Source organism: Abramis brama (assembly GCF_963993115.1).
Source record: "Abramis brama genome assembly, chromosome: 4".
In the NCBI taxonomy this organism is placed as follows: Eukaryota; Metazoa; Chordata; class Actinopteri; order Cypriniformes; family Leuciscidae; genus Abramis; species Abramis brama.
In genome coordinates, this window is record NC_139966.1 from 39,806,229 (window position 1) to 39,831,158 (window position 24,930).

The following is a 24,930-nucleotide window of genomic DNA, read 5'->3' on the forward strand; positions in this document are numbered from 1 at the left end:
AGACTACAAAATAAAAGCACAAGGAACACAAACAGGAAATGCATGACACTATAATATTATGTGCTTAAGAATCATGAAAATAGTGTCAGACTGCAAAAATAGTCCTTTTCATGTAGATTTTTAAGCAATTAACAGTTGCTGTCAACAGTCATTTTGATCACCAGCTTCTTGAACTTCCATAAAAACGCTGATCTGTTCTTAACCCGACATTAGCATCAGCAGGTTGTTGCCGTAAAGACAGAAGGTTGTTTTCTTTGCGGTTGTGTCGTGAAACATCACAACACCTGTCGACAATTCTGCCATACAACACATCTAATACAACTGCCAGAAAGAATTAAAGAACAGTGCCAGGAGAATATTTTGGTTACTTTTCCATATTCTTTTCCTTTGACACAATATTTTCTTTTGACTCTGAGTCTCAGTGATGGAGCTTCTTAATAGGCCTGCTTGAAATGCTCTGCTCAAGCTTTATCTAAATGAGCTACAATTACAGGCTAATTTAAAAGTCAATGATTTATTTAGGAGACTGTTATGTCTCTCACGGGTTATTTCAATGTCAGTGACGTGTGTGTGTGGGGGGTGCGTGCATGTGTTTTCACTTTTTAAAAAAGCATGAGAGTGTTCAGCTCATTCATTACTGTGCTTGCGAACAGTAAAGGGAAAACGTCAATGCCTCATGATATTTTTATGTTCATGTGGTGTTCTTTTATTTTTAATGAATATTTCAATAATTCAAAAGTAAAAAGTAGTTTTTTTTTTTTTTTTTGGAAAGGATCAACTAAATGGCCTTGTTCCAGTTGCTGCTGTTAGAATGGGGTAATAATGGAAGTGTCTCTAAATATAAATGACATGCAAAGCAATGTTCTTAAATTCCTTATATTCCCTCTGAAGAAGAACCACACGTAATATACTTTAATATTTTATACATACTTTAATATTGTGTTTCTATTTGAATGCTTTAATATAATATTATATATATATCCCTAAATGCCTCCGACAAGACAATACTCATGTAAGCACAATGAAGGACATCTACATCTGTACCTCAGGCACCGTCTCTCTCTCTCTCTCTCTCTCTCTCTCTCTCTCTCTCTCTCTCTCTCTCTCTCTCTCTCTCTCTCTCTCTCTCTCTCTCTCTCTCTCTCTCTCTCTCTCTCTCTCTCTCTCTCTCTCTCTCTCTCTCTCTCTCTCTCTCTCTCTCTCTCTCTCTCTCTCTCTCTCTCTCTCTCTCTCTCTCTCTCTCTCTCTCTCTCTCTCTCAGATTTGGAAACACAAAATAATGAATGCACAAACAATGTAATTAATGTAAAGACTGAAAAGCTCTTAACTCATTGTCAAAACCGCAACCTTCATGTCTTGTGTGTCACATCAATCCTGACAATATACATTGAATATTTCCATGTAATCAGTGTGAAAGAATAACAGACAGCCGATGAGTGTTTCAAGTGCATTGGCATCATTATGAACTGATTAATTGTTTAACTGATTAATTATTGCTCATTAGACCACAGTTTAATACTGGTTAACGACAGCTTGGATACAATCAAAGGTGTATGGAAGTCATTCTACACATCAAAACTTGAAAATGTTTTGAGATAAGCACATATACATATGTTAATCACGGTAAAAACTAAATTTTGTTACTCATAATTGTTTAATAATTAAAAATGAATTCATGCCCGAGGTTAACAGCTACTCAGCTTTGGTTTTGCACTGAATGTCAATTATTCCTGACTTTAAAATTTTAGATTTAGCTCGTTTTATGAATATTTTGGATGTTTTTGAACATCACTGAGCAAAGATATTACACTAATATACATTTTGATGACTCTCTTTCCTTCTGAAATCTATAACATACTGTTCAAAGGAAGAAGAAGAAGATTCCTGATCTAAATTAGTCACAAACCTCTTTAAACACTTTGAGCTAAAATTCTTCGCAGTTAAACAGGATTCATTTACCTTTTTCTTGATATCCTAACTTCACTTCGCCATGGAGATGTTGAAATAGGTTCTAATTTTTCACATCCTCAAGTGTCTCCTGCTTATGTTATTGCAAGTCAGTTTGTCTGGAAATCTTAAAAACCTCCTTGGTTAACAGTGGGTGTCTGTGAGTAACTGTGATTAATGTCCCAATTAAATGTGTGTTAGGTGAATCTGTCCTCTGGAATTTAATGAGTCCGTTTCCGAGTCTGATCACTTCCTTTTTCGCCTGACCTCTGATTCGGAGCGCTTATGTGCCCTGCATGAAATTATGAGAAATGAAGATTAATTTTCGCCATTATGAGTCAGAGTAAGGGCTTTAAGCTGGAACATAAATATGATCTCAACTAGATTCTACTTTTTCTGAGAGGTGCTCGCTTGTGTAAAACTCCTTGCTGTGATGCTTGGGTTTCCAAAACATTTCTGAGCCTTATAGCAAAAACCAAATCATTTTCAGATTTGTGAAGTCTTGTCTCTCTAGTGTTTTTGCTCTAAGGATATCGGCCACTTTTCTTTGTTTCGGCTCTCATGGGAAAGTTGTGGGAGTTTCTAAAAAGACTGAAGGGAAGGGAAAGTCGGCAGATAACGTGAAACAAAAATAAATGGTGAAGCACCGATGTGTGGCCTAGAAACACAGTCTCATTTGACTAGAGCCCAAGGTCCTGCTGAAATACATCTGGGATTTGATGTGCTCTTCTGAATGATGGTGGATATGTGCTGTTAATGCTTATGTCTGTGTTTTTCGAAAAGATCTTATGTTTTATGGATTTATGCAAATTGAACACGACTGTAGCCGAACAGGAGAAGCTGTTTTTTTGGGGGGGTTTTACAGCACATTATGACTCCCCACACAGAGCACAATGCCTGGCAGGTATTCTAAACGAATGATGATGAACAAAATGAACTGTTTGTAATCAAATGTTAACGATGTGTCTACCAAAGGGGAAATATTCTTTAAATGTGTTGCTATTGTCTTATCCTCCTACTCTCTTTCTTCTCTCTAGAGCGGGGTATTTGCCCCAAAACGTCCCCCTGCAGATGATCTCATATTTGTCTCAGGAGAGCGAGTTTCTGCCCTGGCACGCTGCTAGTCGAGCTCTTTACCAGCTGGACAAACTCCTGGACCGCACTGAAGACCACAGCCTGTTCAGCGTGAGTCTGATCTCACATCAGTTTGGTGTGTGTTGGATTTTAACCTTGACTAGTGCAATTAGAAAGACACAGCTGATATCTAGCAGCACGTCTCAGATGACTCGACAGATCGAACTTAAGACTTCCTCTGATCATTATTCCACAACAGTCCACAATGTTTCAGGCACAATGCCTGTTTTAGAAACTGGTGTGAAAAACAGTGAGATATCCACCATCAGTTGTGTTTTAATAGCTATATGTTGAGAATAGCGTACTACCATATCATACTATTCTGCAGTAAACAGTATGCATGTTGTGAGGAGTGTGCAATAGAGCGCATGTGTGTGGAAATTCCCAGATGAGCTTCTGCAAGTATATAATGAGGGCACTGTGTGGAATACTGTTTCCCACAATGCAGTGCACTTGACTCAATCTTCCATTTCCTGTGTGACGAATGAAACCTGCACAATATCAACTGTCATTTTTATCTCCTTCTTCTAGATACGTTATTTGATCAGAATGAGAAATGTAATTTTTTTTACAGAATAAGCACTATATATATTTTTTTTCTGTTTTTATAAATAATATGCAGTGTATAATGTGCAGTATGCTAGTATTTCATTCTGAGCATCATGACAGAGTGAGACAGTCTCTATGTTTCTCCGGCTTCTGTCTTACTTGTCCTCCTGCTTTCATATTCATTTATCACTTTGTTATTCAGAGTAGCATTCACACGCCTACCCACAATCCCTCAGTGCGCATGAGTCATTTCTGCCCCTCCTCTGTAATGGACGACCCTTTTGTGTCTGCAGTGAGTGTGTGATGAATTTAATACTGTCTTCTCTCAGTAACTCTCATTTATTGTGTTTACTGTGAGACAGAGCAGATGTTTAGCATGTAATGCAAGACAGGAAACAGCTGGAGCAAATTAGTCAGGTGCCTTCAAATCATGTGACCAGGTGTCTCAAACGTCAGTCCAAACCTGTGTGTGTGTGTGTGTGTGTGTGCTGCGTCAGTAATTGTCTAACTGTGGTGACTCTGTTGGCAAAACTATAACACATCACTCAATGTTTGTAGTAACAGCTTGACAAACACACCTGATCTTCTGTACGGTTCACCACATTATGGAAAACAATGTCCTCTACCGCTGTCCCAGTGTTTTACTGTATGTGTGTGTGTGTTAAGAATTGAATTGCAGCATAGCGGGGTCTAATTGTGATCATTCACTCGTCTCAGTAAGAGGGCATGAAGGAGAGCAGTCATGCTAAATTAGCCATGACATTACCGGCTGTTACATTTCCCTCATGCACACACACACACACCTCGTATAAACTGTATAAACATTACAAAACACCACAATATATTCAGTTTGAATCAACATTCTTTCTCGTTCTCTTTTAACGAGGACTCAGCAGCTTCTGTTAGTCAAATGTTGTACAATTATTTGTCCAGACAGTTACAGTGAGGAAAATAAGAATTTGAACACCCTGCTATTTTGCAAGTTCTCCCACTTGGAAATCATGGAGGGGTCTGAAATTGTCATCGTAGGTGCATGTCCACTGTGAGAGACATAATCTAAAAAAAACAAACAAACAGAAATCACAATATATGATTTTTTAACTATTTATTTGTATGATACAGCTGCAAATAAGTATTTGAACACCTGTCTATCAGCTATAATTCTGACCCTCAAAGACCTGTTAGTCTGCCTTTAAAATGTCCACCTCCACTCCATTTATTATCCTAAATTAGATGCACCTGTTTGAGGTCGTTAGCTGCATAAAGACACCTGTCCACCCCATACAATCAGTAAGAATCCAACTACTAACATGGCCAAGACCAAAGAGCTGTCCAAAGACACTAGAGACAAAATTGTACACCTCCACAAGGCTGGAAAGGGCTACGGGGAAATTGCCAAGCAGCTTGGTGAAAAAAGGTCCACTGTTGGAGCAATCATTAGAAAATGGAAGAAGCTAAACATGACTGTCAATCTCCCTCGGACTGGGGCTCCATGCAAGATCTCACCTCGTGGGGTCTCAATGATCCTAAGAAAGGTGAGAAATCAGCCCAGAACTACACGGGAGGAGCTGGTCAATGACCTGAAAAGAGCTGGGACCACCGTTTCCATGGTTACTGTTGGTACTACACTAAGACGTCATGGTTTGAAATCATGCATGGCACGGAAGGTTCCCCTGCTTAAACCAGCACATGTCAAGGCCCGTCTTAAGTTTGCCAATGACCATTTGGATGATCCAGAGGAGTCATGGGAGAAAGTCATGTGGTCAGATGAGACCAAAATAGAACTTTTTGGTCATAATTCCACTAAACGTGTTTGGAGGAAGAAGAATGATGAGTACCATCCCAAGAACACCATCCCTACTGTGAAGCATGGGGGTGGTAGCATCATGCTTTGGGGGTGTTTTTCTGCACATGGGACAGGGGGACTGCACTGTATTAAGGAGAGGATGTATGAGGATGTATTAAGGAGAGGGCCATGTATTGCGAGATTTTGGGGAACAACCTCCTTCCCTCAGTTAGAGCATTGAAGATGGGTCGAGGTTGGGTCTTCCAACATGACAATGACCCGAAGCACACAGCCAGGATAACCAAGGAGTGGCTCTGTAAGAAGCATATCAAGGTTCTTCAAATACTTATTTGCAGCTGTATCATACAAATAAATAGTTAAAAAATCATACATTGTGATTTCTGGATTTTTTTTTTTTAGATTATGTGTCTCACAGTGGACATGCACCTACGATGACAATTTCAGACCCCTCCATGATTTCCAAGTGGGAGAACTTGCAAAATAGCAGGGTGTTCAAATACTTATTTTCCTCACTGTATGTAAATATTCTAATATGTTTTAAAGCTGAAAGCTAGTTCATAAAATCTTAAACATTTCTGAATGACCCATTTTTTGCTGCTTAGTTTTCACAAATGGTCTGGATGTATTCGGGAGTGAGTTTTATACATTTACAAAGTACAAGTATGAGTACAACATACTGTTATTTCAAGGGAAATTTAAATCCTGGTCTCAACATGGCAAACAGTGACTCATTTTCTGCCTCTTGTTTTGTTTTGCACTTCTGTTTGGATTTTGCTTAACTTGTGTTTTATTATATTTCTTGTTTTGATTTTTGTTGTATTGTTTTGCTTTAATTATTTCCTTTGCTTTACTTTTGTTCATCAGGACTATGTTCTAAGACAGGTGGAACCAAAGTATCACAAGCTGGGCTGGCCAAGCACTTCCCCTGACGGCTCCTTCATGCAGGCGGCTTATCAGGCCGAGTGAGTCTTGAGTTTCATCTTTCTTGAATTATGTATTACAGTTATAAACTTATATGTAGTCTAAGTAAGGACACCGAATTGCAAAGTGTAAGTCAGATATTTTCCACCTCAGAGATGGGAATGACCTCAGTAGACATGTATTTAATTTTTCATTTTTCCCTTCCCTCCATCTTTAACTTCCTGCTGCTGTTCTTCCCTGCTGGTATCCTTCCCTCTCTCCTCTTCAGAGAGTTGCAGAGAGAGGTGATCATGCTGGCCTGCAGTTTTGGAAGCAAACACTGTCACCGCCAAGCTGTGACTCTCATTTCAGACTGGATTTCCAGCAACAAGAACAGGTGAGCAAATTTACAGTGTGGCTTCTCCTCACTCCTGTATAAAGAATCAATCTTCAAATCAGTTATTGGGCTCATTCATGGTCTAAACCATTCACACATCTCATTGCTCACTTAACTTAACAACTCACTCAATAACTCAAAACAATATTAAAATGCAAATATATAAGGATTGTTATAGAAATTAAAGCATTGTAATAACTATCATGATTATTGATTATTTTATGACCAGGTGTTGTTAATGATATGCATTCACAGCAGATTTTTTATAATTACTACCATTTTATTGCTAAAATCATACAAATATTGTAAAAACAAACCAACAAACAATGGTTGGTTATTAAGTATGTTCAGCCCTGCCAACATTCATAGAGTAGGAGCTTTATTCCAAGTGTCCATGGAAACACACAGTCTGATTTGTTTTCCCTGCTGCCCACAGCAATGTTCACATGCATGTATGCAGTATCACACTGTCAAACACACCAGCCCTCCGGCAGGCACTAATGGCCATGATGGAGAACAAACAGGATTGTGTTTGTGTGTCTGAAGAAATGGTTTTAGCATGCACAAGATATTGTGTTTGCCCAGTTTTTAGGAAAACATTTTTTGTCCTTGAGCCAAACAGTTGGCCGCACGCCTACAAACACATGAAAGACCACACACACAGTTCATCACACATTAGCAACCTCAAATACATTGGATATTTGCTTGCTGACTTCACAATTGTGCCTTTAAATTGACAGATAGACCTTAAATACACACATGGATGCTTTATTACACATATAATGTGTCACATATTGACATTGGCTTCACGTAATATGCTTTTAATGACTGGTTGAGGTCTCTAACATGACATGAGCTTCTCTGATAGCAGCAGATTGCTCTGTATAAGAGCTTTTTTGCCTATATTCTTGCTTTCAACATGTGAATACACACACAGTTGTATTCAGCCAGTCTTTGACCTGCTCAGTCAAAGATTTTCCACTCTTTTGCCCTGAAACGGCTCAATTGCTCTGGCAGTGGCTCTGTAATTATTACCCCGTGGAGTCTAGTGTGAGGTTTCTGATCGTGTCTGAACTGACAGGAAGTCTCTGTACTGAACACAATCCCTCCTGATAGACGTATCATCATGTGGACAGCTTAGTTTAATTCTCTGACAGAGTGTTAGAGCTCATGAAAGGCACCTAAAATGCTTTAGTTTCTCATGTACGACTGTCAAGTCAACAGATGAAAAGAAATTATTTCTGAAATGCATCTGCTAGAGTTGCTGCCTTTCTTCTCGACTGTTTTTATGGTATTAGTTTTAGCATACTTTTAATAGTATTATAATTTTGACTAATTTAGCATTTTATTGAATGTGCCTTAACTGTTCTTAATTGTTTTTCAAACTGTGCCTCTGTGATCTGCCAGATGTGTCCTTCATTGTCCTTTCTTCAAAAATGACCCCTAGTCCTGCTGGGATAATAAAAAGAATCTGTTCAGTTTGATATTCAGGGATAAGCAGCACATAAAAGAGGAATGCGTTGACCTTTATGTCTTTTTATGGTTTAGGTGATGATAATGTCACAGGAATGACCCAGCAGAGTTTATGAGCTGCAAAGAAAGACTTCAGATCACTGTGAAGCCAAAGACAAACTCTGACAAAACCTCCTCATGTGCTTTATTGATTAAAAACAAGATACCACAGACCGACTAAACTGTTTTTAGTGCAATGTTAGTCTTTGTTTGAAATAATAAAGGCTCACATATTGTACATTGTTTTAAAAACAAAATCATCTCACAGACATAGAATCTTCACTGAATTTCATAATCGCCTTTTATTATAGATCTGTTATCTCCACACAGCCAAATATTAGACCAAGTCAAACCATTATATTCATGTTATAATATCAGAAGTAAAAACAAGATTTATGGCTTGTGTTCTCTCCCATTTTTATTCTGAAAATACCTTATAAAAATTCATGAATTTTCCAGATATAATGGCAGCTAACGGAACGGCACAAATATTATTGTTTAACTGCGTTTCTGAATTCGCTTAGACTTCCTGTCAGTGGCAGTCATAAACAAGACATCACCTTCACAGGTGTGGTAATTTCAGTCTATACACCAATTGGATGTGACATGATTTTATATCTTACTGAATGTGCCGTTCTCTGTATTGCTACATTGAAAACTCCCAGAGGCTCCGACGGCTCATCCAGAATCAGCAGGTCTTTATTGCGCTTTGTTTGAGCAAATCAAAAGTTCAGTCACTGTATCGCTACAGCTCCTCCAGAGGTTTAATATGTTTTCTTCTTCCTGTACGAATATTACATGCATCGTCTCACAGCCTGAGAGACTTTTCTTTCTGAGTTCTTCTACTGTAGACTGTTATTCTTTTCTGAGATTTATAAGGTATATGATATTATGGGTCCATTCAGAGGTCATACTTATAACCTGTATATCTCTTGATTATATATATATATTGCATTGTGACTCACTTTGGGCGGCCTGCAGTGATGATTCGGGTCAAATTTTAATGACTTTAATTGTGACTTCAAAAAAAGATTTTGAAAAATATGCTTGGTTTATATATACTGTATATACACTCACCTAAAGGATTATTAGGAACACCTGTTCAATTTCTCATTAATGCAATTATCTAATCAACCAATCACATGGCAGTTGCTTCAATGCATTTAGGGGTGTGGTCCTGGTCAAGACAATCTCCTGAACTCCAAACTGAATGTCAGAATGGGAAATAAAGGTGATTTAAGCAATTTTGAGCGTGGCGTGGTTGTTGGTGCCAGACGGGCCGGTCTGAGTATTTCACAATCTGCTCAGTTACTGGGATTTTCACGCACAACCATTTCTAGGGTTTACAAAGAATGGTGTGAAAAGGGAAAAACATCCAGTATGCGGCAGTCCTGTGGGCGAAAATGCCTTGTTGATGCTAGAGGTCAGAGGAGAATGGGCCGACTGATTCAAGCTGATAGAAGAGCAACTTTGACTGAAATAACCACTCGTTACAACCGAGGTATGCAGCAAAGCATTTGTGAAGCCACAACACGCACAACCTTGAGGCGGATGGGCTACAACAGCAGAAGACCCCACCGGGTACCACTCATCTCCACTACAAATAGGAAAAAAAGGCTACAATTTGCACGAGCTCACCAAAATTGGACAGTTGAAGACTGGAAAAATGTTGCCTGGTCTGATGAGTGTCAATTTCTGTTGAGACATTCAGATGGTAGAGTCAGAATTTGGCGTAAACAGAATGAGAACATGGATCCATCATGCCTTGTTACCACTGTGCAGGCTGGTGGTGGTGGTGTAATGGTGTGGGGGATGTTTTCTTGGCACACTTTAGGCCCCTTAGTGCCAATTGGGCATCGTTTAAATGCCACGGCCTACCTGAGCATTGTTTCTGACCATGTCCATCCCTTTATGACCACCATGTACCCATCCTCTGATGGCTGCTTCCAGCAGGATAATGCACCATGTCACAAAGCTCGAATCATTTCAAATTGGTTTCTTGAACATGACAATGAGTTCACTGTACTAAAATGGCCACCACAGTCACCAGATCTCAACCCAATAGAGCATCTTTGGGATGTGGTGGAACGGGAGCTTTGTGCCCTGGTTGTGCATCCTACAAATCTCCATCAACTGCAAGATGCTATCCTATCAATATGGGCCAACATTTCTAAAGAATGCTTTCAGCATCTTGTTGAATCAATGCCACGTAGAATTAAGGCAGTTCTGAAGGCGAAAGGGGGTCAAACACAGTATTAGTATGGTGTTCCTAATAATTCTTTAGGTGAGTGTATATTGCTGTGACAATGTTCAAAGTGATTCAAAATGATTGCAGACAGCAGAATGCCGCTTGAACAATTGACATTTAGACAATAAGACAATAGATAGAAACAGAAAAACAAAGCTACACTTTTCACATAAGCATAAAAAATAAAACATGCAAGAAATACACTCACACTGTTTTTCATTGACTCTTCTGGAGGTGAAACGTTGACTTGTGACTTGTTATCTTTGAACAACCCTGAGGAATTTCTAAAACTTCTGCTGTAAAAAAAAAAAAAAAAAAACTCTTCAGGGAAATTAAAACAAGAATTAGGTGTGAACACAATGTGATCGAATGGCGTGTGAATCTAAAATAACCCTCAGTAAATGTTTAAAGAGTAAACTTTGTCACAGTGAGGAATGCTAATCACCTGCAGCATTCAGTGTGCATATATGCTAATCAATGTATCACATTTTTCACTCAAGTCAATATTTGTATTTATGTGACATAAAATAGTAAATCTATATTTTTGGCTCCATCAATACAGTTGTAAATGTTAATTGTATTTATATGCTAACTTTAGCATTTACTAGCTTTGAATGTTTACCTCAAAATATCCAACCATGAATATGAATTCAGCTTGTGACTTCAATCAGATATTTCAATCTTCTGTCCCACAGGATTCCACCTAATGTGCGGGACATTGTGTACTGCACAGGCGTGTCTCTGATGGATGAGGACGTGTGGGAGTTTATCTGGATGAAGTTTCATTCTTCTACAGCCATCTCTGAGAAGAAGGTTCTTCTGGAGGCCTTGACCTGCAGTGGCAACGTCTTCCTGCTCAACAGGTCAATCGACACTCTTACCAACTCATTGACAATAACATGATGAGGCAAAGAAATTCAAATAACAAGTTACTGGAGCATAACACAATGCTCAATCAGTCTTAGCGGGAAGGTTTAGCATCTAAAACAAATCTTCCAAATTGCCAAATTGCCATTCTATTGATAGCAAGAAGTATCTGTAAGTCTCTGGAGGATGTACGGCACTCCTCTGACTATAACTCTGTTTGTAGTCTGCTTTACCTCATAAAGTAATCCGATTCAATCCCTTCCACCACATCATGTCGCTCACACCAGCAGAGCTGCACTCACTCCTCTCACAGGGCTGTAAAAACAATGGCTGCCGTAGGGGCTTTTCCCACAAGTCTCCATGGCGCCTTAAATCCTCTCCCGACTCAATAGTTGGATGAGGACGGTGACGGATTACACCCTGTCCAGCCCAGACGAGGATCTCACAGCCCACACATATTTTGAAGCAGTTCTCTTGGGATTCACTGTTGGGTTTGAGATCTCCATTTATTCAGTTGCATTTGGTCGTTGTTTTATAGATGCTATGAGAGAAAGAAAATTGCCCATATAAAGAGACCCACCCTGACCCCTCTCTGCAGTGAGTGTTCAGCACTATACAGACTGATTCCTGTGGGAATCTTCTGTGTGAGTCGGTTGAGAGGTGGTTTTAGATAAAATAGCACCGCACTTAGGAAGCACATATTTTTGTGCTCTACATCCAGGCATCTGTATCATTATGTTATAATACTATTCATCACATTAAATTCAGCAAGGAACCTTTTTTTTATTTTTATTTAATTGCATTCTTTGAAGGTAAAATCAATGAGTTTTACAAGCTCTCAGTGATCCATGACTCGGGTGTCATACACAGTACACCTAGATACAACATCTAAAAGTCAGGCAGCTGAACCATGAATACAAAATCCTCTGCAGGAACCTCCAGCAATACAAACTCTTGAAGGCCACGTGCTTCTGATGGTCACTTATCAAGTAGTATTGTATGTGTTTCTGGATCAACATTCCTTTCAACCAACATGATTGTAGGGTTTGGTTTAGATTTTAGAGATACAGGGGTTGGACAATGAAACTGAAACACTGGCCAATATAGTGTTGGAGGTTTTTTATGCCTGTATATGTGTAGCCTAGTGGCCAATTTTCTCTGATTTTACAATCCATCAGCAAGAGCAGAGTGTGAAGTATGAATTAGCAGAGCAAAAGCACAGCTGTACATAAAATATTGCAATTCACACAACATAATGGGAGATATTTCAGAGTTCAAGAGAGGACAAATTGTTGGTGCGCATCTCGCTGGCACATCTGTGACCAGGACAGCAAGTCTTTATGGTGTGTTGAGAGCCACAGTATCAAGGGTAATGCCGGTATAAGAATCCCTTATTTTATTGCCAAACAAATTAGTCGTCCAGCGCTCAGTTAAATGGTCCATAACTATCAACTCTATAGCGGATATTAATATCCAAATTAAAGTGAATTATAATGAAAACACTATTTATTAGCAAGGTAACAAGATCAGCTAGCCTGGCAAGCCAGACCAACATCAAGATGTTGGATCTGGGAACTCACCATTGGCAGGGCTCAATCCAAGGGGCGGGATAAACTGTTGTCTTTCAGATTCCCTCTGCACGCAATTGACCTATGGCTAAGCCACGTCCCCTCCACTCACTCAGACAAACAGTCAACATTCGGTAACAGGCGCTATGGCAGCTGTCACAGTAGGAGACATTTCACAGGAGGCAATTGATGATTTTTGATTTTTGGAAAGATTATATATCATCTCAAAGTCACCAAAAGGGCCTTAACTATGCATTGGAGGGTTATATTAATCATTTTATTTTGAGAAGGTCGATGAAAAGCTTCAGCTCCAGACAAAGATTTAACGTTAACGTTAAAGGTCAGTGTGTACTAAACGTTATAGTTTGGTGCTATTTCGCTTCAAACGCTCGCTTTTCATGCGCGTCCTATTCTCTTTGGAGGCGCAAATGGATTCAAAATGTTCAAGCGTCGAAGTAGACGCGATACGAGCGAATTTGACGCTCTATTCGCGTTTGGTGTGAACGCAGCATAATGAACAGGCTGCGATGTCAAGATTGCAATGCTGGAATGTGTGTGTCAGAGAGAGAGAGGCGCGGGCGCGATCGAACAGTGAAAACATAAAAACATAAGTTACTCCATTTTGTTCATACAGGACATCATTAAAACTGCAAAGTTTTTAGCCTACTTATATTTGTGTAAAATACAACATTGTGCTTTTGTCAAACTGTACTCTTGTCAAACTGCAACGCAGCTAGAAGCTAACGTTAGGCTAACGTTACATTAGAGATGTTAAAGATAACGTTCAAATACGTTGTTGACTTACCTTAAAACAGATGTAGACATCCTTGTTTAATTTATCCACATTTAGTTGGTGTTGTGGTCTACCGCATAAATTAATCCAGAGCAGACACTTATCTCGGTTGAGATGTGGCTTGGGAAAAGGTAAAAAATACACACCATCGCCCAGCCTCTCAAGATACCTAGTGTTGGAGTTGAATGTACCCCATGCACACCGTTTGACCATTTTAAACTTAAAATGACAAGAAAAAAACAGATAAAAACGAATGAAAACTGACTAACTGCAATGCATTTCAATGGACGTGGAAGCAGAGAATGTCCGAGTGCATTGGGTTAGCTATGCGCACTGTGATTGGCCCATCGCGTTTGGGGGCGTGGCTTAGCCATAGGTCAGTTGGATAGCGCTACAACCAACCAGAGCATTTTCCCACCAGTGGAGCTAGTTGATAGATTAAACTTTTGCCGTATCTGGTCGGTAAAACTTCGAACACATCTTCCTTTTTTAAGAATGACTTAAGTGCCGTTCTTTATTCTTTTCTCAAAGAAAAGTTTAACTCCAAGTCCTCCAGAGTCGCGGCCAAAGTCGATTCGAAAGACCACTGTTCGCCAGCAGCAGCCATTCTTTGTTTTCAAGTAGCAGGGAACTGTCGCAACTCTGTCATCATTATGTTAAGCCTGCCCGCCAACTCTATACATGATGTGATTGGCCTGACTAGAGTTTGGTTTTTCCAGCTCGAAAGTCAACAGAGAGTTGCTAGACCACCATGGCTGCAAAATAAAATTTGCTGCCACTAGGGTGCGTCTAGATTTCTAGGCTAAAGATCAGCAGTTTAAGACATTAAATTCATAATCACATAACACAAGAACACTTCTCTTTGAATACAAACAAGAATTTATTGATTATTCTAACACTTAAAATTAATATCTAACACATAAACGCACACATTCACACGAGTTGCAGAAAGAAAGAAAGTGAAGAAATAATGGGTTTTAAGAGTGAAATAATGAAATCCCAAGTTTCTAGCAATATATGCACTTTGTAAAACCTGACCTGAACGAATCATCAGTCATTAATTTAACCCTTCTATCGTTTCTTAGGCGGGGTTATTAAATTTGATATCAATGCACCAGTTCAGCTAGAATCTAGAGGCATTGCTTGAGTTTGTTGTTTGTGTCTGAATGGGGATCCGGAAGGCATGGTTCCCTGCATAGTTTCCCCGGTTTGTTGATTCGCTGGAGGTCTTTCGTGTCTGGAGTGACGTCTTGGGAGGCCAATCATGTTGGTGTGTTTGCGGGTGATTGGATGAATGGAGTTTTTCTCATGGCAGAAGTTTGAAGTTTGAGCAAAGCGGCAAAATTTAACTTGGAACACAAGACTCTAAATGGAAAGAAAAGAAACCAAGTAAAAGAAAGAAAAGTAAATGAGATGTGAGTAGTAAGATGGCTTGCATGAAGCTGTTCGTTCTTGACCTATTTTCATCTCCCAAATCTGTCTGACGCTTTGTTCGTGTCCTGAGATTTTAACCTGAGGTGTCTGTCCAGCCTCCCAGAGGAGTTCTGACCAATTATACCTCATCTTTAGCTCGTGGTGTGACTTTTTATCCTCCTCTCACATGAATTACGTTATCTGATTAGTCACATGGTGTCTTTACTTTCCCGCTCTACCAGAGTACAATTTAGACACGATTTCTATAATAAGAATACAATACATTTTACACAGATTTCATTCATGCCATCTTTTGAGTTATGAGCAGACATTTACGCTGATACCAAGCAAGACACATTTTCAATCAACCATTCAATAATTATAACAATTGCATGACTTATGTGTGATCTAAGCATAATAGTCACATTATAAGTCCGTCTAGCATGGTTTTGGAATGATCTGATGCACTTTAAATGCAAAAACATTTATGTGGACAGTTTTTTTTTGTGGATTTCAATCCTGTTTTTAAGAGGTCACTCAGAGGTCTTTAAAACGAAGAAGGTCTGTTTTGCATCTCTGTCTTGGGAGAGTCAAGATGTGCCATCTCTAAACTAGACATCTTCAGTGAGTTGGGACCATAATCCTTCAAATGTTCATTGTTTTAAAGCTGTGGAGTTCGTTTGTTAGCTCAGACTGGATGGCGCCCACTTTAATTATGGTCCTTTATTGTTGATAAATTGATAATTGGTGTCCACCAGCATCACATATTAAACTTGCCACTGTTCTGCAAGAGAAATAACTCAAAATCCCTCTTACCACTTGACTTGTATCTGTTTGAATGAATCATCTCTGTCTCTCAGTTCCTACAGGGAAAATATTGTGGTGGTATTATGGTTTGGCTGCTATAGCCAAACCTTTGGTCACTTGTGCCAATTCCAAACGTTAGTTTCAATGGTGCCAGCGGTGGAAATCTTGGCCTGTGGAAAATAAATTTGAAACATGTGTTGTTCTCTGAGTCCACCTTCACTGTCTTTCCCACATCTGAGTGAGTTAAGATGTAGAGATTCCTCCAAAAATCTTAACACCCAGACTGTTACATGCCAAGAGTAAAGCACAGGCTGGATCAGAGATAGTTTGGGCTGCAATATCATGGCATTCCCTAGGCCCACTACTTGTGCTAGATGGGTGCGTCACTGCCAAGGTCTACCAAACCATTGCACCCAATGCTTCCAACATTGCACCCTGAAGGTGGGGCTGTGTATCAGCATGATGATGCACAAATACACACAGCAAGACTTGTGACAGAATGGTCTGATGAGCATGAAAGTGGAGTTGAAAATCTCCCATGGCCTGCACAGTCACCAGATCTGAATATTATTGAGCCACTTTGGGGTATTTTGGATAAGCAAGTCAGGAAACTTGTCCACCAGCAGCACATATTGAACTGGCCACTGTTCTGCAAGAGGGATAGCTCAAAATCCCTCTTACCACTTGACTTGTATCTGTCATTCTCAAGATGAATTTATTTATTGGCCACAACAGGAGGCCCCACACCAAATTAACAAATTATTGTGGTCTAAAACCAGGTTTCTGTTTCATTGTTTCATTGTCCACCCCCTGAGTATTAGGGTTGACATTGAAGCTTTAAATATAATGCTCCCTTCCTTCTGATTTAGTGGTAGTTATTGGCAGTGTTGTAGAGACCAGCTCATTGAAGTCCGGGTCAAGTTGAATCAAGACTGAGACCAGAAGAGGGTCGAATTTGAGTCAAGACTGGGACCAGAAGAGGTCTGAGTCAAGACTGAGTCTACATGCTCCTGAATCAATGTTTGGCCTTGGATTTGGACCAATAAAAATATGGTCTTTTCATGGACTCAGGAGCATGTGGACTCAGTCTCGAGCTTGACCATCCTCTGCTCTTGTTCCTGGCTTAAATTAGGTTGGCTTGACACCAACAATGGTTTTTGGTAAGGGTTAAATTTGGTTAGGACTGTTGTTTTTTCTTTTTTTTCTTTTTTAATTGTAAATCCTGTTCCAGGACCCAGGAACACATCCTAACTGGCAAAATCACCTATAATTATTTATTTTTTTCTAGGTGACTGAAACAGATACATTATGGCCATTAGCTGGTTCAACCTTGTTTAGGTGGTTGGTCAGCTGGACCAGCAGTCAGTGAGGTAAAGGTCAACCTGGTTAGAGCTGCCAAACCATCTTGGCTGGTAGTTTGGATCTAATGTGGCTAACCATATTCTAAAACACATGTTGGAAGAGTAGACTAGCTTAACTTTTTTGAGAAATGCGCATACAAATGCCAAGAAACCTTTTTCCCCACCACACAACAATGATGTGGGGTGAGAGCAACGGTAGTGATGAAAAAACTGTAGCAACACTCACATGCTAATTAGAAACTGGCACCTATTGCTACAATGCATGGTGTATGCATGAAGTGTGAAGAACCTGTAACTGAATTTTTAACTGTTAATATCTGGATCTCTACACTTCTTTTTTTTCTACACTTCTACAGTGTATAAATTAACATGTAACCACTCTACCAGCCCTAATATGCCCAATGACTTTGGAAAGATCAGATGTTCCTCAACAGCACTATCATGATTCAAATGTGCAAAAGTCTGACTACTTCCCTCAAATGAAGTCTCAAAGGAGTGATTCCTTAAACCCTGATTAAAAAGTCTAAGTCTAACTTACTCACTTAATGGTGATTCTCCTTTAAAAAGCCATTTAAGTATAAAACTACACAATCTGTCAGGAACATGTCTTTTTTTGAAGTGATGCTGGTGGCATTTTCATTCAGAGTCCCTCATTCATTCAGTCCCTCAGGGCTGAAATATTTACATTTACATTTAATCATTTAGCAGACGCTTTTATCCAAAGCGACTTACAAATGAAGAGAGCAATAGAAGCAGTCTAATCAACAATAGGGCAACAATATGTAAATGTCATGACCAGTTTCAGCTAGAACAGCGCAGCACACATAGCAATGATTTTTTTATATGATAGATATAGAAAAGTAAGTATTATTGAGTCAAATGTTGGCGAAAGAGATGCGTCTTTAGTAGATTCTTGAAGATGGCTAAAGACTCAGCAGCTCGGGTTGAGATAGGCAGGTCATTCCACCAGCTTGGAACAGTCAATATTGTGAAATATGAACAATATTTCATGACTACTGCAGCATTCAGACGGCCACCTTTGCTCTAGTGTTGGACTTAAACGACAGGACCTCTAGCAGCAGTTCACTGATTTTAGACACACTTAAATTTCACACAGCATGCACAAGCAAAGCCCCCCGTCCCAGATGAGAGAATGTGAGAATGTGTGTGTTTGTGATATTTAATCTACCGCAGAGAAAACTGGCCTGTGTTTGGAGTGAGCTAGTAAACGTGCTTCAATCACTGAGTCTGAAGGATGGGGTGTATGGACTCTGTGTTTAGTATTGATTTCTATGGCATGAAGTAAATTGTATCCCCCTCCTCCAATATTAGTTTTTTTGGATGGCGTGTGTAGTGATCTAGTGGGCTGAATACAATTTCTCTCCGCTACTGTAATTTGTGTGTGTGTGTGTGTGCGTGTGTGTGTGTGTTTGCTGATCTCACCTCTGCTCTGACTGCTAAACTAGAGATGTTTTGCAGCCTTAGAGACTGAATGAATATAACGTAGCGTACTGCTTACTGAATACCGTGAACTGTCTACAGTATATTGTTCCTGGGACAACATATTCAGTCTATCCTCGAACAACATTCCTGTTTAAAAATTAAATCCTAACCATATCCTCACCCCTAAACCTAATCCTACGCATACGTTTTCCCTAAAATCAGAGGGAACTGACAGGTGAATAACACTGATGTAGAAGCACCTACATGTAACCCTGGTTGTAAGCCTGAAATTGACATCTTGTCCCTCAAATCTGATTGGTTGATTGGAATGTTGTTCCAGGATCAACAAAGATGTATAAGCACTAGGAATGGATGTTTAAGCTCATTGTATTCAAGCTCATTGCATTGTGGGATATGCAAGCTCAGTTCAAGCTCATTGCATTGTGGGATACAGTATTACACACAGTGTGCTCTGGCTGTATACTGTATTTTGGTAAATATAGGTATCCTTCACATATAGAAAACGTACATGCTGTGCACAGTGTACATACTGTATACTCAAGACAGTAGTATGCTAAAATAAACATGCTGATCTGAACTTAAAAAAGTGATTGTAGAATTAGCACAGCAAAGAAACTCGCGTTCACACTTGTCCACAGAGGAAGCAGGATGTCACGTTTGCGAGCTGTGAAGCTGCCGTCCACACACAGATGTGTTTGTCACCGTGGCGATAATCTCCAGGGTGTTTGTGAAAAGGTGCTACAAATGACTCGATGACGAAAGAAAGTCAAAAGCCCAAAAGAACAGTTGAACTGAAATAACAAACCAAACCACATGAAGCAATTACCCCACTTGTTATTGCAAATTGAAAACTTGTGCACCGTGGAAGCGTCTTTATGTGTAACACCTCATTTCCTATTTCTTCCTTTTTCATCTACTTGACATTTCGCACCAATTTGAATCGAATGGGTCCATCTGCGTTTGATTTGGGCTTCTCAGGTTAATTACTTTTTGAAGATGCTGACTCACAGTATTGAGAACATATTTGAATAATTGTGTTTCGCCAGGCCTGTCAGTGGCTGTCTTTAATGAAAACGGGGAAGAATAATGTGTTTTGTATCTCAGATTTACCCGAGCTTAAAACTAGCATAGAAATAATAGCAAAATTAATTATGAATAGCACAATTAGTCACAAATATGATAACTAACTAAGGAAACTCTCATTTATTGTGTTGTCCACAGGCTCCTGAATCTGTCCCTCACCTCTGACCTGGTGCCGGATCAGGACGTGATCGATGTCATCATACACGTGGGCCGCAATCCGCTGGGAAGACATTTAGCATGGAGATATTTCCGTGAGAAGTGGGACATATTGAATTCCAGGTGAATGTAGCTTCATTCATCTCTGTTTATCAGTGACTTTAACCTTCCTCTCAGTCCCTGAGATGAATTTTACATTCGCACGTTCATAAGATATGTATTAGTCAATGTTATTTCTTGTTTGTGGTTGGAGGACCAGAGAGCATTATGGGAAATATCTATTGGTGTTTGTTTGCTACCGAGCTCATTAAAATGGTGCTCCAGTGTTTTTAATGACAGAGCTTGAACTCCATGTCTCTCATTCGCAGGTATGGAGAAGCTTTATTTATGAACTCAAAATTAATCAGCGGCGTGACGGAGTTTCTCAACACCGAGGCCGAGTTGAATGAGGTGAGTCTGGATTTATACACCATCCTGGGTCTTCTACACCTCCATTCAATCTAAAGCACTAATGAACTATTGACCAATCTTCGTGGAACATTAATACTTACAAGAAACATTGGTCAGCAAAATTCCTGAGATGGAGAAAATGAGTAAAAGTAAACTTTGAAGCCTGCAGAAATGTGCTCTGGTCTGTTTCGTTGGGTTATTTCCTCGTTGTAACCGCTTAACCATATTACAGGAAATAGAACGTATATTCACTTATTCAAATTCATTCAGCTTCAGTCCCAGAGGACACAGACTGCTGATGCTTCTCACTGCAGCGCAGCACTTTCTCATCCAGCTGACTTCGCCTTCCACATTTTATCATTCACACAGCGATAATACGAACCCCCTCAGTGTTTTCTTAAACAGAGCATTAGCATACTGTCATTGACAATCAGCTGCTGCCAGAGCACTTCATCCACAGATTCACCATTAGATAGGTGATACTTTGAACTCTGCAGGTTTCAATTGATTGTTTTATTTCTTTTCAACGAACAGCAATTTTGAAATAATTCAAGAACAAAGTAGCAGCTTAAATACTGAATTCGTTCATGTCGATCTCATGACCTCAGGAACTGGGAATCGTTTTTGTAACGTGTTATTTGGTAAATGGAGATTTTTAATGAGATTTTCATGTTTGTAATTGATGTTAGAGGCTTTTTTTTTTTTTTTGACAGACCCCCAAGTGTCTTTCTCTTCCACAAAAACAACACAGATAATTCTGTTTACTTCAAATCCATTCCCACTCCTCATTATCATAAACATCACTGTTATCTGCTAAATTGCATGTCAGGCATTTGCATGTAAATGCGTCGTATATTCGGACGCTGTTTAACTATCAGAGATGAAGGTGCCACTTACTCACAAAACTCTCTATATCTGATCCATCAGACACAATACGATTATCATGTTAATGAAAACTGTTTATCTTCTCCTCAGCTGAAAGAGTTCATCCTGACCAGCGGTGGAGAGTCGGCACCTGCGTTCGCTCGAGCCATTGAGATCGTTCAAGCTAATGTAAAGTGGCACATCCTGTTCCAGCAGCAGTTTTACCGATGGCTGCGAAAAGCTCCTGACGGTTAACACAACATTAAGCATGGAGCGATCTATTAGCATGAAACGTCTATCAGACATGTCGTGGCCAGTGACGTGGGGACACCTACGTGATATTAAAAATAATTTTTATGGACTTTGAGAAGCAGCAACTTTTATTTCTCCTTTGTAACAACAAGGCAATGACTGTCCAAGACAAGTTCCCAGAGAACAACAGTGCCGCCCTGCTGGCCAAACACACTTACTACACCAATAGAAGAGACATTAAAAGGGGGAGGAGATGGACAACTTGTAGAAAATAAATGGAAGAAATTGCAACACTGAATATGGTAACAGAAAAACTGGAAGTTCCACTTTTATTTTGAAAAGAGCCAGCTGGGCTTCTTTTTACTCTAGAACGAGCATGTGCATTGGATGGATCAGGCTGGGGGGGGGGAAGTTTTTAACGTGATTTGAGTTAAAGAGGCAAATGTGTGATCCTGCTTTCGTCCAGTTTTATTCATAATGTGAAATACGAGTTATTCGTGAAACAATCTTAGCAGTTTGAAAATTTCAGCGGCGCTTGTGTGTTTATAACCTACAAAAGAAAGAAAAGGGCCTTAAAAGGACTTTGTCTACACTCACTACATTCTCTCCCCAAAGACTGCTGCTGTTCTCAGATGGAACAAAGACTCTTTTTAAAGTTGAAATTTCAGCAAAAAGCTGCTCTTTGCTTTTCTTGCACAATCACACCATTTTATTGACTTTCATTTTTTACAATATCAAATGAGGCCATATCTACCTTCATTAAAACAGTCAAATAACGATAACTGCAGCTCGCTCGCGGATCCATCATTTATCTTGGACAAACACGGGCTTCTCTGATTAAGGGTCAGTGCTAATTATGGAATTCTTAAAGGTGCCTATATTTGGTTTCTGTGGTCAGTAGTGGATTGAAGTTGAGTTTATACAGTGGAGATTCTAAAATGTTGAGAAGATGATTATATAAATTGAAGAATATGTATGTTCATCTGTATATATTTATACAAAGTTAAATTACATATGGGTCAAAGATGTGGCGCTCTTCTTTTTCTTTTTCTTTTTTTTTTTGTATTCTGGAATTAAAGGGATTGTTCATCCAGAAATTCTGTCATAATTTACTTACTCTCATGCCATTCCAAACTCATAAAACTTTAATCTTCAGTATACAGATGAAGATATTTTAAATAGTCTCATGATTTTTGTCTCACACAACCATAGTACATAGAGACATTACAAAAAAATCATTCATATGAATCGAGCAGTTTCTTCTTCTTCTTCTGAAGAGACACAATCTCTTTATATGATAGACATATTGTAAGCTTTTATTCACATATAAACTTTGATCAATGCACATACATTCATCAAATATGGTAAACATGGACGCTCAATCATGTTTTCTTGATTTGCAAGAACAAACATCACTGGTTTTCGCACATCAACAAGCACAGTTGTGTAAATGATGACCATTTTAATTTTTGGATGAACTGTCCCTTTAAGTTAATCCAAAGTGTATTGATGCAATTCATACAGACAATGAGCAAAATACTGAACTATTAGGATAAAAGTGTTCAAGTTCTATTTTTTTTTTTTTTTTTGAATATTAAAATAAAACATGTCAGGGTGGTGTAACCAGTGAATGACTGAAATTATTGTAAAATGTTTTACCATGATAATTATAATTGTTTTATTTAAGAAAGAAAAATTATGAATATTTGTAAAACCTTTTATCTGCCAAATCACTGCAGTACATGTTAGTTCAGATTTTCAAATTAAATGGTATAACCTCAAATAATGATATATACCATGTGTATATATAAGGTGTATTTTTTTAATTCACTTATAAACAATGAGATGGAGCAGGTTTATTTACAAAACAAAGAAGGTAAACCAAGATGTCACAATAATCCACAAGGTAAAGTTAAACGGTAATGTAACAGCTTTGTATATTATACACAATGACCGAAAAACTGAGGGGCTGTTTACGCTACACCGTTTTCAACTAAAAATGGAAAACTTTATGGAAAAATAAAGCGGAAAATGGAAAACACAACCTTTTGAAAGCTTATTTGAAAACAGTACCTTTATCGTCTCCGTGTAAACTACAAAAATGTGAATTTGTGAAAACGGTGACGCCATGCCCATGTGTATTACGTGTTCAGTCTAAAGGTGCATTTTTTTCTTTACAAAGTGACATCGCCAGCTACTGGCCTGCCGTGAATAATACAGAGTTTTTAGTCACTTTCATTTGAACGGGGATCATTTTGACAAAATTGTCATCTGTATGCGAAAAACGCAAAAGAAAAAACAAATTGGCAATATGTGGTTACACCACTTGACATTTTTAGAGTCATTTAATTAAAATGTTCATTAGATTGTTTTTGTTGTTTGTTTTGTTTAGTTGTTTTAATGAATGCAAAGATTTCAATTCTTATAACTTTTCTCATGCGCTTTAAAACAGATAAACGACCCCGATATAGATTTGTTATATTCTTGGGTAGAAACATTACTATCAAAGTCGACTTCACATGTGCATTTTGCAGATATGTTGACCTTAATATCCTAAAGTTAATTTGTGTCTGTTTATTTCTTTTGTATGCGTTGCAGTTGAAGAGCTAAAAAAAAAAAAGAAAAGAAAAGAAAAGAAAAAGAAATAAGCAATCAGTGCCTTTTCTACCTTACTATTCATTTCCAATTAGCAAGACTGACAGTGCCTTGAATAAACCTGTCATAAACATTCCCATGATCTGGTGTCAGATTTTTCAAACAAGTCAGACGTTGCAGGTTTGAAATATTTCAAGCATATATAAATAAAGCTTGAACCCTGAAGCCACAGGTGTCAACATGAAGTGTTCGGCATTATTCAGACTCCGCACTGACTGTTACTCCAAAGTCAATGTAGGCTAATATATGAAAAAAGTGTCACAAATGTCATAAAAAAGTTGAAAGTCAACTGAATAAAATAGCTGTACTGTGCGCTGTACAAGCTAAAGTAATTCTGCCGCCGTCTGCTCTTTACGGGTTGAGGCGTTCACTTTATCAGTCAACTTTGTAGAGCGTTCAAAGAACAAATTTATTGAACCATAAAAAAAATCTCCAATTTATAATGGCAGTTCCAAAAAGAAAAGTTATAGTTATGCTCTGAAAAATCAGCAGAACTGATGAAAAAAATTAATGTATAGTGGTTCTGTCTGAAAGGAAAATCTACAGTCATTGGCTGATTTGATCAATCCTTCACAGTGTCTGCAAAGCTGGACAGTGACAAGAATTACTTGAAAACATGAGGACTTTTTCCTATACCGTTCCATCATGAAGTGTTGATAAGTCCTATCTGTCCGCCTTCATTCATCTTTGCCTCCAGGTCACA

General features: G+C 38.8%; 1 protein-coding gene across 1 annotated transcript in view; it reads left to right on the forward strand.

The window, feature by feature from the left end:
• The window catches only part of LOC311080632 (thyrotropin-releasing hormone-degrading ectoenzyme-like), a 151,061-nt gene extending 126,351 nt beyond the window's left edge, over positions 1–24,710 (forward strand). The window contains exons 13-19 of the mRNA XM_084110689.1: positions 2,985–3,132; positions 6,302–6,399; positions 6,627–6,734; positions 11,190–11,357; positions 19,989–20,129; positions 20,375–20,456; positions 21,432–24,710. Of these exons, the coding sequence (XP_083966815.1) occupies positions 2,985–3,132; positions 6,302–6,399; positions 6,627–6,734; positions 11,190–11,357; positions 19,989–20,129; positions 20,375–20,456; positions 21,432–21,575 (889 nt within the window). The 3' untranslated portion in view covers positions 21,576–24,710. The remainder of the gene's footprint in view (positions 1–2,984; positions 3,133–6,301; positions 6,400–6,626; positions 6,735–11,189; positions 11,358–19,988; positions 20,130–20,374; positions 20,457–21,431) is intronic.
• Positions 24,711–24,930: the final 220 nt, after the last annotated feature.